The 16,405-nt window shown below is 43.7% G+C and overlaps 1 protein-coding gene across 3 annotated transcripts in view; it reads right to left on the bottom strand.

Annotated features, from left to right (window-relative positions):
- Positions 1 to 4,521: 4,521 nt before the first annotated feature.
- Positions 4,522 to 16,405, bottom strand: part of prkacba (protein kinase, cAMP-dependent, catalytic, beta a) — a 155,787-nt gene continuing 143,903 nt past the window's right edge. For all 3 annotated transcript variants that reach the window (XM_048539149.2, XM_048539147.2, XM_048539146.2), the window contains exons 7-10: positions 14,869 to 14,964; positions 14,384 to 14,506; positions 8,490 to 8,654; positions 4,522 to 6,967 (exon numbers count right to left, since the gene is read on the bottom strand). In XM_048539149.2, the coding sequence (XP_048395106.1) occupies positions 6,842 to 6,967; positions 8,490 to 8,654; positions 14,384 to 14,506; positions 14,869 to 14,964 (510 nt within the window). In that variant the 3' untranslated portion in view covers positions 4,522 to 6,841. The remainder of the gene's footprint in view (positions 6,968 to 8,489; positions 8,655 to 14,383; positions 14,507 to 14,868; positions 14,965 to 16,405) is intronic.

Below are 16,405 nucleotides of genomic sequence, written 5' to 3'. Positions count from 1 at the left end.
AACACCCTTTTTTTCAGCAATTCTAAAGTTCTCTGCCACCAAGCAGCTAAATTAACTTATATCCTAAATGATAAATGATTGCTGCTGTCAATAAGTGTAGCTTATTTGGCTTAAAAACAGAATATATTGGAAAATCTCAGGTCAGTCAGCATATTGTGGACAAAAACAAAGTTGCTGGAAAATCTCAGCAGGTCTGGCAACATCTGTGGAGGAGAAAACAGTTAACATTTCAGGTCCAGTGACCCTTCCTCAGAACATATTGTGGATAAACAGTCAACGTTTGGAGTCAAATATGACCATTCTCTTTTCAGCCAGCCAGACATGCTGAATTTTTCCATCACATTATTTTTATTTCAGATTTCTAGCATCCACATTACATAAATGGTTGATTTACCACCACTTCATTTTCAGAAATGTCTGACTTGAAGTAGTTTTGTTCTTTTTGTCATTAGGATCTCTATTGGTCACTTTCACTACTTTCATTGCTTCCATTTCTCTCCTGTTGTTTGATAAGGGATTTATCCCATCCCACTTTCACAGCCTCAGTCATCCTGAAGAGATTGTACTGGCTCCATATCTAACATGAGTTTTATCAGGACTCCAAATTAACGGCTTCTTCTCTGCCAGACCTGTTGAATTTTTCCAAAGCTTTCTGTCATATTTTGATTTTCCAACATCCACAGTACTTCACTTTTATTTTAGTTGAGTTTACTGCTGTATTTTCCTATCTTATCTACTTAAAGACATTAAGATATTCACATGTATCTTAGTAGAGGGAATAAATCACCCTTTGAAAAAGTTACCTTGGATGAAACAGGCACTTGAATGAAGTTGCAGCATGGATCAGCAATGACTGAATTCAATGCTTGAGGGACTAAATGGTGTGTAACCATGCAGCAGCCTTTGTAGATCAGCTGGAAATTGTTTACATTGACAAAATGCTTGGAAACTTTTACTATTGTCATTGACCAGTGGGTCGCCCTTTGACATTTCTCAGAATGAAAAAAACATGACTTTATATAAATGCCCTCAATCAGCACATCCACACATTTACTTATGGAAAGATGGCATTCTGACATGCAAATAAGATTATTTAACGAAAAGTTACTCGAGAGCAAGTACAATATAGCTCTTCACGGATTTATAAGTTGGCAATATAAAAATTAATTTAGACTTGCTAGAAAAAAAAGAGTTCTGTAAAACAGCTACAACTAGTGTCCCATCGCTTGGGGCGAGGGGGTGGGGGGAGAATTACCTCAATTGACCTTAAGTGGCAATACATTTGTAGCTAAGCAAGATATTTTCCACAAGGAGGTCAGATTGCCAAGGGATACCTGTAGCCTTCTAATGTTCCTGTTACGAATGGTATGAACTGAATGTTACTAATCCATGAATTCTCAAGCCAGGTTCTGGCTTTAGCCTGCTTAGGCCGAGTGTCAATTGTAGTGTACAAAAAAAGTCTAGGGATCACAGATTTAGACAGTGAAGACAAAGTAATCACCAGCATTGCTAATTGTCTGCAGGTCCTAAAGGATTTGTTCTAAGCAATATCAATAAAGGTATGTATTTTTTTCCATTCAGAAACATCATTGCTACCCCTATTTGAAGAAAATGCCATATAGAAACTGTGCAGAATTGAACTGTCAAAATTACCTCAGCACATCCACACATTTGATGATGTAAAGATGGGATTCCAACTTCCAGAGTTTATTTAACAAAAAGTTACATGAGAAGAAATGCAATAGCTCTTCATGGATTTACAAGATGGCAATACTATACAACATTGAATCAGACTAGAAACTACAAAATTCTAGCGTGGCTAGAAAAATAAAGCAAAAGGAAAAATATTTCACCGAAGCATTGTTAAAAACATATATCCATGCTATTTACAATCCATTGCTAAGTGATTACATTCTGTGTAAAGATGTGTGAAAAAGTGGAAACCTTTGAAACGTGAATGTTAAGATGCAAGCTAAAAATTCCACGTACAGAATAAGACAAACGAAGAAACTGTAAAGGGATAGAAATCTAAAACAAGTGACATCCAGAAAAGAAAATGCCAGAATTGTTGCCATTTGATCAGAGCTAAAAAGCTACAGAGATCTCTTTTAGAGGGCAAAAGGTGGAGCGCAGCAGAGGGAGAGACTGATCTGAGGTCTCTTGCAGACGAGTTACTATGATGTGCAAGGCCAGCATAAGACAGAAGTTCATGACATACCATGGCAAGATTAGCTAGAAGCAGCAGTAGTCAGAGCTAGCACAGCAATAGTGCTAACTGAAAGGGGGAGAACTTTGGTGGGGGAAAATAAATCTCCTAATTGTTACAAACACCAATGGAACAAGTGTAAAGAGCAAACATCATCAGCAAAAAGACAAAGTAAACTACAGCTTCAAAATAGCATTGTTTAAATTTCGCATAAATTACCCATGTAAAACAAAACTCAAATTTTAATTTCTTCATTCTCGGAACGTGAGCAATGATACTACTATGGGGCCTTTTGAGCCACTTCAGAGGACAGTTAAGAATCAACTCTGCTCATGTGGGACAAGAATTTCACATAGCTGTCCTTCCACACTCAAGCTTAAATTCCAATTTGACATGCAATTCCAGGGTGAGAAAGAGACCGAATAATTAAATAACAGGTTTTAACAATTTAAAGCAGTGCTCTGCCTGTGAGGCCACAGCCTTCGTTAGAAGGGGTTAAAGGATATCTGGCAGCGCTTAGCATTCAGTCTGACGTCAGTATTGGCCATTGCTGCCTGGGAGGGGTGTGGGTGTGCGTGTGTGTCGGGTGGGGCACTGATTTACAGCCATACTTGAGATTAGCTTATTTTTGGGCTTACGGATGGTGTGAAATCGGAACAGTAGGCCATTTGTTCCCTGGACTATGATCGAACATTCAAAACTCATCATGTGATCAGCTTGTATCTCAAATTCCACATTCCCATCCAAACCAAATAACCTTTACTATCCTGCAGAAGGAGAATCAGTCCACCTCTGTCTTAACATTATTCAATGATGGTAGATGACAATACATTTCTCCTTGCTGCAGAGTCTAGGACCAGAGTGAATAATCTCAGAATAAGGGCTCACACATTTAAAACAGATGAGGAGGTATTTCTTCTGAGAGAGCAGTGAATCTGTATAATTATTTACTGCAGATGGCTGTCAAGGCTGGGTCGTTATGTACATTCAAGATTGAGATTGATTTTAAAATCAGTGAGTTAATCATGGGTTACGCAGAAAAGGCAGGAAAGTGGATTTGAGAGTTATCAGATCAGCCATGGTTTTAATAATGGTGAAGCAGTGTTGACGGGCTGAATGGCCTACTTCTGTTCCTATGTCTTATGAATGCTCTCTCCATGACCTGTGGAAGCAGTAAGTTCTACTGTTGCACAGCTCCTGGAAAAAGATTCCTCTCAGCTATCCTAAAAGAGTGACGCCCTTTGTTTGTTTAAAAAACAGTACTCCCTTTGCCCTGGACTCACCTACAACAGGAAATATCCTGACATCAAGTCACTCTTCTTTCTTCCATACTTCAACCTATCATCACAAGGCAATGTTTTCATTGCAGGTATCAATATAGCAAAGCTCCTCTGAACTGCTTCCAACAGTATTCACATCCTTCCTTAAATAAGGAGGTCGAAACTGCACACAGTATTCAAGATGTGGTTTCACTAATGCCCTTTATAACTGAAGGAGAACATGTTATATCTAATTCTCCTAACAATCAAAGACAACATTCCATTAGCGTTCTGAACTACTTCTGTGCCTGCGTAATCACTTGACAGTCATGGACTAGGGCACCCAGTTATATCATAAGATGGTCCATACTTAAATCTTGCATATAGTTTTGAAATTGCTTCTAAAGATATTTCGAGATCCAATTTGTGCTGAATTAACTGATCCAAATAGGCTAGTGACATCACTATTGGAACTGGTACCTTATGTTTGAAAGAATGGGGCGGGGGGGGGGGGGGAGGGGGGGGGGAAGAGAAGAGATGGTGGGGTAAAGATTGCCACCCTTTAGCTGAATGGGTATTACAGGATTAACAAGATGGGAGCAACACATGGGATCACACTCCAAGGAGGAATCAATGCATGGAGGTAGGATAACTAATAAGAAAAAAATTCCACTCTTAAAGCACATCAAATTCTCAGACACCAACTGCAAGCAAGAAAATCCAGTGTGAGAGGAAAGCCTACGCTCTCTCATTGCTATTTTCTCTGCATTATCCACAAACAGTGCTAGAACCAATTCTTACTTTAAAAAAATACGATTAGCAAATAGAAACTGATGTAAAACAGGCGTCACTAGGCATCCACATAATGCTGATCAAAACCGATCCATTACAGAAAAGAAATTAACGTGCTCCCTGGAAAAGAACACAGAGTCTTAACAAATAAAAACCATTCTGATTTTAGACTTCTTCTCACAAACACAGGCTCCCAATGGCTGGAACACTACAAACACAGCATCTGATTGCCCAAGCTTTAATAACATATAAGCCAGTCAGAAATGTGATCTTCAGCATTTATTAAAACCTTTAAATCCATAAACGACAACAAAGTTACTGTAGAATTTATCGCATACAGCTAGCATACAACAGCATGTCCTCAGTCTAAATGAAATACAAAAAGATTTTTAACATTTTCATACAAAGGAACTTTGAAATTTATTAATGTGACCTTACATTTCTTTAGTTACATAAAATCTGCTACAGCAAAGTATCTTATACTTCCCTTGCACATACAGGTAAATACGGGTGGATGAAAAAAAACTGCTGTCGATGTCAGCCTCATAATGGACATTGTTGTGCAAATGTTTTGACAGCCAAGACGACAAACAGAATGTTTGATATTACAGCTCATACTGGTAATGCAAATGTCTACAAAGGCCTTACTTCCGTGAGTTCCCTTCAGGTTAAGAGGACATTGTGTCAATGTTTCCTTACTGCTAACTCAAGCAAATACACTGGTTCTATGCCAAATCAAGTTGGTTTATTAAAATTCATTGCTTTCCTTTCCTGTATTTATCTGAACCAATCTGAATTCAACCTGCTTCTGTACATAAGAAACCATTTCAATTTAAACTGTTAGAGGTTTATTTCATATACATACATATATATATATATATATATATATATATATGTGCGAGAGAAAAAGATCAGAATTGTGTGCTGTAAGTGTACAAATAAAACTAATCTGGTTAAAATGAATTGGTTTAAAAAAAACTTAGCGTGTACAGATCCACTGAATCTACAACCCATGATTTAGCAACACTGAAATACATGAGGATAAGTGCTTCAACTAGGATGTGAAAGCACTAGCCCTTTCCTGTAGCAACAGATTATGTCATTATATGACAATGCATCTACCTAGTAGCTGAGCTTAACACCTACAAACTCTTAAATTCTGTTCCCAGGGAGACAAACATATATATAAAAAATGGTATAGTGGAAACATGGCAGTTGTTACCTGTGTTAAGTATTTTGCAATGCATGTACCAAAGCACTAAAAATTATTAGTCTGTAAAGCTAATTATGGAGTGATTAACCTTTAGCATTTGCCCAGATATTATTTCAGCATCATGACACTGTGCCTCAGAATCAAACACAATCCTGGCAGTGACCTTCTTCACTTTTGCAGCATCTTAAAACAAAAATGGACGACTGCAGCCCCACTGCATGCTCAAATAGTGCATTTGCTCACTATACCGTATACAGCTAACGACTGAATCCGTGCATAAAACCATTTATGTTGCCCTTTTAGGATTTCTGATGTCAAATCATTCTGATTAAAACAATTTCACGTCTCCATTCCCTGATAGTATCCGATGCCGCTATTTTTCTTCCTTTCGAAGCATACCACCTGTAACACGAATCCCTCTTTCCACTGTCCATCGTCTAATACGAACACAATGAAATTTGAGTTGTGTAGGATGGTTACCCCAACAACTGACTACGCTTTGACATGCTGACGCAACACAGTTATGAATGATAGGGAGACAAAGCTAGTCTGAAGATTACCTGCTGGCAGCTTTACTCAGATGATGTTCAGCAGACTGCAGCATCCGGTGAATGTTAGGCCTGGATCTTGCCCAGATGAATATGAAAATAATTGGGAAGGGCAGCTGAATTTGATAGTACAGGAGTATTCAAGGCACAGGCTCTGCATACCCTGCTCCAATCATCCAATCAATTCTACCTTATTTTGGTCATTTCCAGGAGAACTTGCTTTTGTTCAGTCTATTTATAAATACACAGAGAACAAATACTACTTCCAAAAAAAATTGTCAAAAATGCTGTCTAGGTTCTAGGAGTCTGCTTCTTAACTTCTACAAGGTAAGGTGTTCTACAACTGTGACCTCTCAGACATGACAGACAGGAATTGTGGCTGCGAACACTAGAAGCAACGTTCAGCTTTCACTTTGGGCTAAGTCACACCAAGTGCAAAAAAAAATCCTGAAACACTTGCTCTAACTTTACACTTAAACAAAATGTTTCACTCTCTGCAAATTGCCATTTTCAAAGGGGGGGGAAAAAAAAACAAACTACATGACACAAAGGCAACTGCTGGAGAACAAAGGAAGGAAGGAAGGAAGGAAACAATAAGAAAGTGGTCTAGTTTTTGTGTCGTAGCACAGGTAGTGCTTTGCGTAAATGTGCCTGTGTATGAGGGCTGTGCTAACTGCACACATGAATCATGGCAAGAAGGACCTCAGCCTTGTGGAATGAAGAAACTAAGTAATTGTTTCGACGAATAAGATGGTTTCCGCTCCACCCCATCTGTTAGCAGAGTGCAAAGATCCCAATACAAGCCCTGACGGTCTCTTTCTCTCTAAAAATCGGCAAATTCTTTAGCACATTTTTCAGTTAAAGAGACACGGATGTCCTCTTCTTCATAATCATCAAAATTGCTGGTGTCGCCTGGGCCTCTGCACTTTGGTATGAATGGAGCTTCCACCTGAAAACAATATCAAAATATAACAGGATGAGATAGATAAAGGTCACTGGAATAGCAGCTCTGGAACAACAGTTCTACAGAGGCACACAAACCCACTGCAGTCACCAAGCAAGTTTTCTTCATCTACCAAACTGAAAAGCAAACACCAAACGAAGCCACTCACCAACTGCAATGTTTACAGCCACAAATGGAAAGAACAAAGACAGCATTAGTTAAGGGAACTTAAGAATGTGCATGGTGTTGTGCAAATGAACAACTCAGTTTGCAGGTGCCTGACTTCTGAGGGTGGGATGAAGTTGCAGCTCCTTTCATCTGACTCAATTGCAGCTTGGGCTGAGGAGTGGCAAATCGAGTGTAATTTCACTAAATGTGAAGTGTTGCATTTTGCTAAGGCAAAACAGGACAAGCCTTATAGAGCTTATGGTAGGACCCTGGGGAGTTCAGGTACATAGTTCCTTGAAAGTGGAGTCACAGGTAGACAGGGCGGTGAGGGCAAGGTTAGTATCCTTGTCTTTACTGGTTAGTGCATTGAGTATAGGGGTTGGGATGTCATGTTGTAGTTGTATGTGACACTGGTGAGACCATTTTTGGAATATTGCATTCAATTTTGGTCTCTCTGCTATAGGAAAGATGTTGTTAAACTTGAAAGGGTTCAGAAAAGATTCACAATGATGTTGCCAGGATTGGAGGGTTTGAGTTATAAGGACAGGCTGGATAGACTGGGAGATAGTAAGAACTGCAGATGCTGGAGTCAGCAGAGCATCAGAGATGGAGCTCCTTTCCCCGTCCCCATTTCTGAAGAAGGGTCCCCAAGCAGAAATATCAACTTTGCTGCTCTTCTGATGCTGCCTGGCCTGCTGTATTCTTCCAGCTCCACGCTGTGTTATCACTGGACGGACTGAGGCTTTTTCCCTTGGAGCGTTGGAGGCTGAGGGGCAACATTACAGAGGATAAGATGATTGGGAAAGGCGTGGATGGTGTGGTTAGCCAAGGTCTTTTCCCCACGGTAGGTGAGTCCAAAACTGGAGGGTAGAAGTTTAAGGCAAGAGGGGAAAGACTTAAAAGGGAGCGAAGGAGCACCTTTTTCAAGAAGGCAGTGATGCATGTACAGAACAAGCTATCACAGAAAGTGGAGGAGGCTGGTACAATTGCAATGTTTGAAAGGCATCTGAACAGGTACGGTAATAAGAAAGATTTAGACAGCTATGGGCCAAATGGAAGTAGATTTATTTAGGCTATCTGGACGAGTTGGGATGAAAGATCAGTTTTTGCACTGTATAACTATGACTCTATGACCTGACACCCATTGCTCTTGAGGGTGGTTGAAATGGAGGTGATGAATAATTTTAAATGGAAACTGCATAGGCACTTGAAGCAAATAAACTTGCAGGCTTCAGGGATTGGGAAGGTGAAAGAATTAATGTACAAATCACATTCTTGGCCCAACCTTCTGCTGGATTTACGAATGTAGTAAACCACTTGAAAACTTTTATTTTTAGAAAGCTCGGGACAAAGCACCTACCTTCCTCTGATAAATGGCAATCCAGTCTGTAGTGGCAAACCATTTGTGGTTCTTAATGTCATTCACACCGTTTTTGAGGTTCCCATATCGTTTGGTCAGATCTACCTGAAGCAAATTTCGCAACAGGTCTTTCAGGTCTGAACTGAAGTGAGAAGGGAACCGTACCTGAGTAAAGGAAGCACGTCAGTTAGTCTTTTGAGAACAGAAATGATGAGATTTTAAAGAGCGCATCTCAATGCATTCCTCAGAACTTTAGGTGACCAGCTACAATGCAATTTTCACTGTGAAAGAAACTGTAACGCTCATTCACAGCAGAAAAATTCAGCGGGAACTTAGTCTTTCTTTTTAAAAAAGACGTTTGAATCTTTAGGAGGTGAAACAACCTTGCCTTGTCCCTGTATGCAAAAGATTAGTCCTGGGGGTGCCTTCATGATCTCTATTCAAATGGTAGAAGCAGAGACTTCCAGCATCAGTGATGAAACAATAAATCAGAAATAAATGATGAAATAAATCAGACTGTGGCATGACAGTGTAAAACCACACTAAATTGCAGGTAACAGCGTTCTGTTGTTTAGTGGAATTCAGATTCCAGGTTTTCTGTATGTTTCAAAGCATTATTTGTTGACAAATGATTAGTATTTGGGCAAATGTGAATTAATTAAAGAAACTGGCAAGTATTAAGGGCAATTTGTGATTAACTGATTTGTTTGCAATTTTTGATAAGCTAAGAGAGGGGGTTGATGATAGCAATGTTGCTGGTGTGGTGTACATGGACTTCATAAAGGCATTTGATAAAGTGCCGCACAATAGCAAATTTACAGCTCAAGCAACATTAGCGACAGTAGTAATGTAAATGTAACATGAGCTCAGTGATAGGAAACAGAGCAATGGTGAACAATTCTTTGATAATAAAATGTGAGGCTGGATGAACACAGCAGGCCAAGCAGCATCTCAGGAGCACAAAAGCTGACGTTTCGGGCCTAGACCCTTCATCAGAGAGGGGGATGGGGAGAGGGAACTGGAATAAATAGGGAGAGAGGGGGAGAGGCGGACCGAAGATGGAGAGTAAAGAAGATAGGTGGAGAGAGTATAGGTGGGGAGGTAGGGAGGGGATAGGTCAGTCCAGGGAAGACGGACAGGTCAAGGAGGTGGGATGAGGTTAGTAGGTAGCTGGGGGTGCGGCTTGGGGTGGGAGGAAGGGATGGGTGAGAGGAAGAACAGGTTAGGGAGGCAGAGACAGGTTGGACTGGTTTTGGGATGCAGTGGGTGGGGGGGGAAGAGCTGGGCTGGTTGTGTGGTGCAGTGGGGGGAGGGGATGAACTGGGCTGGTTTAGGGATGCAGTAGGGGAAGGGGAGATTTTGAAACTGGTGAAGTCCACATTGATACCATATGGCTGCAGGGTTCCCAGGCGGAATATGAGTTGCTGTTCCTGCAACCTTCGGGTGGCATCATTGTGGCAGTGCAGGAGGCCCATGATGGACATGTCATCAAGAGAATGGGAGGGGGAGTGGAAATGGTTTGCGACTGGGAGGTGCAGTTGTTTGTTGCAAACTGAGCGGAGGTGTTCTGCAAAGCGGTCCCCAAGCCTCCGCTTGGTTTCCCCAATGTAGAGGAAGCCGCACCGGGTACAGTGGATGCAGTATACCACATTGGCAGATGTGCAGGTGAACCCCTGCTTAATGTGGAATGTCATCTTGGGGCCTGGGATGGGGGTGAGGGAGGAGGTGTGGGGACAAGTGTAGCATTTCCTGCGGTTGCAGGGGAAGGTGCCGGGTGTGGTGGGGTTGGAGGGCAGTGTGGAGCGAACAAGGGAGTCACGGAGGGAGTGGTCTCTCCGGAAAGCAGACAGGGGAGGGGATGGAAAAATGTCTTGGGTGGTGGGGTCGGATTGTAAATGGCGGAAGTGTCGGAGGATAATGCGTTGTATCCGGAGGTTGGTAGGGTGGTGTGTGAGAACGAGGGGGATCCTCTTGGGGCGGTTGTGGCGGGGGCGGGGTGTGAGGGATGTGTCGCGGGAAATGCGGGAGACGCGGTCAAGGGCGTTCTCGATCACCGTGGGGGGAAAGTTGCGGTCCTTAAAGAACTTGGACATCTGGGATGTGCGGGAGTGGAATGTCTTATCGTGGGAGCAGATGCGGCGGAGGCGGAGGAATTGGGAATAGGGGATGGAATTTTTGCAGGAGGGTGGGTGGGAGGAGGTGTATTCTAGGTAGCTGTGGGAGTCAGGTGGCCTCCTGCAAAAATTCCATCCCCTATTCCCAATTCCTCCGCCTCCGCCGCATCTGCTCCCACGATAAGACATTCCACTCCCACACATCCCAGATGTCCAAGTTCTTTAAGGACCGCAACTTTCCCCCCACGGTGATCGAGAACGCCCTTGACCGCATCTCCCGCATTTCCCGCGACACATCCCTCACACCCCGCCCCCGCCACAACCGCCCCAAGAGGATCCCCCTCGTTCTCACACACCACCCTACCAACCTCCGGATACAACGCATTATCCTCCGACACTTCCGCCATTTACAATCCGACCCCACCACCCAAGACATTTTTCCATCCCCTCCCCTGTCTGCTTTCCGGAGAGACCACTCTCTCCGTGACTCCCTTGTTCGCTCCACACTGCCCTCCAACCCCACCACACCCGGCACCTTCCCCTGCAACCGCAGGAAATGCTACACTTGTCCCCACACCTCCTCCCTCACCCCCATCCCAGGCCCCAAGATGACATTCCACATTAAGCAGGGGTTCACCTGCACATCTGCCAATGTGGTATACTGCATCCACTGTACCCGGTGCGGCTTCCTCTACATTGGGGAAACCAAGCGGAGGCTTGGGGACCGCTTTGCAGAACACCTCCGCTCAGTTTGCAACAAACAACTGCACCTCCCAGTCGCAAACCATTTCCACTCCCCCTCCCATTCTCTTGATGACATGTCCATCATGGGCCTCCTGCACTGCCACAATGATGCCACCCGAAGGTTGCAGGAACAGCAAGTCATATTCCGCCTGGGATCCCTGCAGCCATATGGTATCAATGTGGACTTCACCAGTTTCAAAATCTCCCCTTCCCCTACTGCATCCCTAAACCAGCCCAGTTCATCCCCTCCCCCCACTGCACCACACAACCAGCCCAGCTCTTCCCCCCCACCCACTGCATCCCAAAACCAGTCCAACCTGTCTCTGCCTCCCTAACCTGTTCTTCCTCTCACCCATCCCTTCCTCCCACCCCAAGCCGCACCCCCAGCTACCTACTAACCTCATCCCACCTCCTTGACCTGTCCGTCTTCCCTGGACTGATCTATCCCCTCCCTACCTCCCCACCTACACTCTCTCCACCTATCTTCTTTACTCTCCATCTTCGGTCCGCCTCCCCCTCTCTCCCTATTTATTCCAGTTCCCTCCCCCCATCTCCCTCTCTGATGAAGGGTCTAGGCCCGAAATGTCAGCTTTTGTGCTCCTGAGATGCTGCTTGGCCTGCTGTGTTCATCCAGCCTCACATTTTATTATCTTGGAATCTCCAGCATCTGCAGTTCCCATTATCTCTGAACAATTCTTTGTTGTACTGAAGGACGGTTCATTGAAGAATTTCTCAGTAGTCAGTGTTAGGACTCTGCGCTCTCTGGTACACGCATATAAATGACCAAGGGTATATGCATATTAATGATGCAGACCTTGGCGCATAGGGCAGAATGACAAAACTTGCAGGTAACACTAAACTTGGAAGTACTGTGAATGTGAGATGGTTAGTGTTGAAGCGTAATGCAGAGATGTGAAATTATTTATCTTTTAGGAAGAAAATGGAGGGGCAACATACACAAGGATGTGCAAGCACAGCGAGTAGGGGAAGGTGTACAAAAATTGTTGAAGGCAACAGAACACATTGAAATAGCAGTTAATAAAGTATACAGCAAGGTTTTATTAAAGAGGACAAGAGGATATAAAAATCAAACAAAATTATGAATGCTTGAGATGTGAAACAAAGAGCAGAAATTCTGGAGAAACTCTGAAATCTAGCAGCTGTTGAGTTAAGTTTCTTGTTGAGTTTCTCCGACAATTTCTGTTTTAGTCGGTCATAAAATACAAACATATACACAGCTCATTCTGTGCTATAATAGGGGTTCAATCTCAACTGGACTACTGTCCTGAGTCCAGCTCTGGGGCTCTCTCTCTTAGAAAAGATGGGAGGAGCTTAGACATGGTACAGCAAAAACAAAATCGGGGAATATTTCCAAGAATTAGAAAAATCACTTAGATAGCTTTGGGGAACTGTGGCTGTTCTTGCTCGAGAAGAGGTGGTTGTGAGGAGACTTGACAGCATGTTCAAAATCCTGAGGGGTCTGGAACTAAGTAAATAGAGAATTTTGTTCCTGTTTTCAGAGGATTGAGAAACAAAGGTGAACATAGAACATTACAGCACAGTACAGGCCCTTCGGTCCTCGATGTTGCGCCGACCTGTGAAGCCAATTTGAAGCCCTAGTGTAGTGGAATAACCCACACTATTCCATTATCATCCGTATGTCTATCCAATGGCCATTTAAATGCCCCTAAAGTTGACAAGTCCAATGCTGTTGCAGGCAGGGCATTCCACGCCCTTCCTACTCTGTGTACAGCACAGAAACAGACCCTTTCGGTCCAACCATGTGGAAAACATTTCTCCACAGCGAGGGGTTGGGATTCGGAATGCACTGAGAGAGCCGAGACAGAATCAATCACAGTATTCGGAAGGAAGTTGCACCATTATCTTGAAATAAAAATGACAAAGCCACAGGGAAAGAAAGGGGAAGTGGCAAAACAGGGAACTGCATTTGCAGAGAATCAGCATGGATACAATGACTGAATCACTGTCAAAAGATGCCATCCAATGAATGACATGCAGATGGTGAATTTAATGTCTTTATGGAAAAACATGTCAGTTAGCACCAAGCATAGACGAACATCCAGCAAATGACAAATTAATCTATTTAGATAGGGTCTGTTGAAGGGTGAATGCTAGGCCAGGACACTGGAAGAACTTTTTGTGTATCTTTAAATAGTGCCCTGGATTTTATATCCATCGGAACAGCGAAAAAAAAACTTGGTTTTGCAGTTTGTTTGCAAGATTACAGTTTGTTTGAAAGAATACAATGGAGACAATGCTCCAGATACTCAGTGAGGTCACTATGTTATGTCATGGAATTTGATCCCATTAACTTGGGTGACAGCGCTTCTAACTGAGCTAAGCTGACCCTCAATTGATCCCAATACTCTGTAAAATTACACTCCATGTCCTCAAAACAATTTTTGAAGGGGGACCCAGAGAATAGAAGACAATATTTTTCCCAAGTAAGTCTCACAGTTGAGAAACTTCTCAGGATTTTGTGAGCTCAATTATTGTCCCATAAACACCAACTTCTGAAAGAAGCCATTTCAAGATGAATTTACTGATCTTAGAAGATTAGGGGAGATGGGTGAAGCAACTGGCAGATTTTGGGATGGGGAGGCAGAGACAGAACATGGGCAAGTAAACCTTTATTTACCCCCTCCCCTTCCATTTGTAATCCAGGACAGCGAGTGATGACAAGTAAATCACTGGCGTCTGAGAGGAGCAAGAAGCCTCCTTTGTGTGAGCACTTTCCAGCAGAAATTAGTGAATAGCTATTTAGGACTCAAGATATCTTTTTAAGCCATTGTTGCATCCACTGCAGTGTACCCATTCAACCACTGGAGGGAATAAGAGAACACTTCTGCAGGTTAACAACTGGTATTGTGCAGCGAGACAATAAAAAAAATGAGGTGACACACTGATACCCAAAGACAAATTTGCACCAAACCAACAAAACACAAAAGGTAGAACTGTTGGTATTTTACAAAGTGTGCAATCTTGAATACATTTGTTAAATTTATCACACTTCACCTTTCCAGACACAATCTTTTCATAGATCTGTATAGGCTGGTCTGCAAAGAATGGAGGGTACCCAGCTGCCATTTCATAGATGAGAACTCCCAATGCCCACCAATCCACTGCTTTGTTGTAGCCCTACAAAATGAAAATACAAGCACATTTTAGTATTAAAACACAAACAACTTGGTCTGCAACACCAATACAATTTCCCCTAGAAAGATAAACACTTTGGAAGTTCAACTTTGATTACACTGTGCCAGTTTCCTGTTTAAGTTATGGCAAATTACAGGGGAAGGAAACATGTCAAGATGAAGGGAAGCTTTTAAAAGGAAAACTTGAATTTACATTACGCCACGTCACATCTCTCAGAAATGTGTTCAGGTGCCTCATACAGAATTGCTTGTTGAATACAACACCAATGCAATAAAATTCCAACGCCAAGACTGTAAGGAAGGTTTCTTGAGGGGTTAAGAGGCCCATTGCTGTCTCAGGCTTACCTTGCTGAGAATAATCTCTGGAGCTAAATATTCTGGGGTTCCACAAAGTGTCCAAGTTCTTCCCTTTACCCTTTTTGCGAAACCAAAATCTGTGACCTATAAAAGATGATCTATTAAATGCCTTCATTTTTAAAATTCATTCAAGAGACAAAGATATCATTGGATGTGTCAACATTTATTACCCATTCCTAACTGCCTAGACGGCGGTCAAGAGTCAACCACATTGTTGTGGGTCTGAAGTTGCATGTATACCAGACCAGGTAAGGCTGGTAGTCTCCTTCCCTGAAGGACATTAGTGAGCCAGGTGGGTTTTCCCAACAATTGTTTTAAAATAAAATAACAAAGTGTGGAGCTGGATGAACACAGCAGGCCAAAAAAAGAGCACAAAAGCTGATGATTTGGGCCTAGACCCTTCATCAGAAAAGGGGAATGGGAAGAGGATTCTGAAATAAATAGAGAGAGAGGGGGAGGTGGACTGAAGATGGATAGAGGAGAAGATAGGTGGACAGGAGAGTATGGGTGGGGAGGTAGGGAGGGGATAGGTCAGTCCGGGGGGGACGGACAGGTCAAGGGGGCGGGATGAGGTTAGTAGGTAGGAAGGGGAGGTGCGGCTTGGGGTGGGCGGAGGGAATAGGTGAGAGGGAGAACAGGTTAGGCAGGCTGGGATGAGCTGGACTGGTTTTGGGATGCAGTGGGGGGAGGGGAGATTTTGAAACTGGTGAAATTCACATTGATACCATTGGGCTGCAGGGTTCCCAAGTGGAATATGAGTTGCTGTTCCTGCAACCTTCGGGTGGCATCATTATGGCACTGCAGGAGGCCCAGGATGGACATGTCGTCTAAGGAGTGGGAGGGGGAGTGGAAATGGTTCGCGACTGGGAGGTGCAGTTGTTTATTGCGAACCAAGCAGAGGTGTTCTGCAAAGCGGTCCCCAAGCCTTCGCTTGGTTTCCCCAATGTAGAGGAAGCCACACCGGGTACAGTGGATGCAGTATACCACATTGGCAGATGTGCAGGTGAACCTCTGCTTGATTTGGGAAGTCACCTTGGGCCTGGGATGGGGGTGAGGGAGGTGGTGTGGGGGCAGGTTTAGCACTTCCTGTGTGTGCAGGGGAAAGTGCCGGGTGTGGTGGGGTTGGAGGGGAGTGTAGAGCGGACAAGGGAGTTGCAGAGAGAGTGGTCTCTCTGGAAGGCAGACAAGGGTGGGGTGGGAAAAATCTTTGGTGGTGGGGTCGGATTCGGAAGTGTTGGAGGATGATGCGTTGAATCCGGAGGTTGGTAGGGTGGTATGACAGGACTAAGGGGATTCTCTTGGGGCAGTTATTGCGGGGGCGGGGTGTGAGGGATGAGGTGTGGGAAATGCGGGTGAGATGGTAGAGGGCATTCTCGACCACCTTTGGGGGGGCGGGGGGGGGGGGGGGGGGGGGGGGGGGAAAGAGAAGAGAGGAGTAGGAGTGGTTGCAGCCCTTGAAGAATGACGGCATCTGGGATGTGCGGGGGTGGCATGCCTCATCCTGGGAGCAGATACAGCAGAGGCG

The sequence above is a fragment of the Stegostoma tigrinum genome, chromosome 8 (genome assembly GCF_030684315.1).
Source record: "Stegostoma tigrinum isolate sSteTig4 chromosome 8, sSteTig4.hap1, whole genome shotgun sequence".
In the NCBI taxonomy this organism is placed as follows: Eukaryota; Metazoa; Chordata; class Chondrichthyes; order Orectolobiformes; family Stegostomatidae; genus Stegostoma; species Stegostoma tigrinum.
Note: the sequence above shows the minus strand (reverse complement) of the source record. Positions and strands in the feature narration are given on the sequence as shown.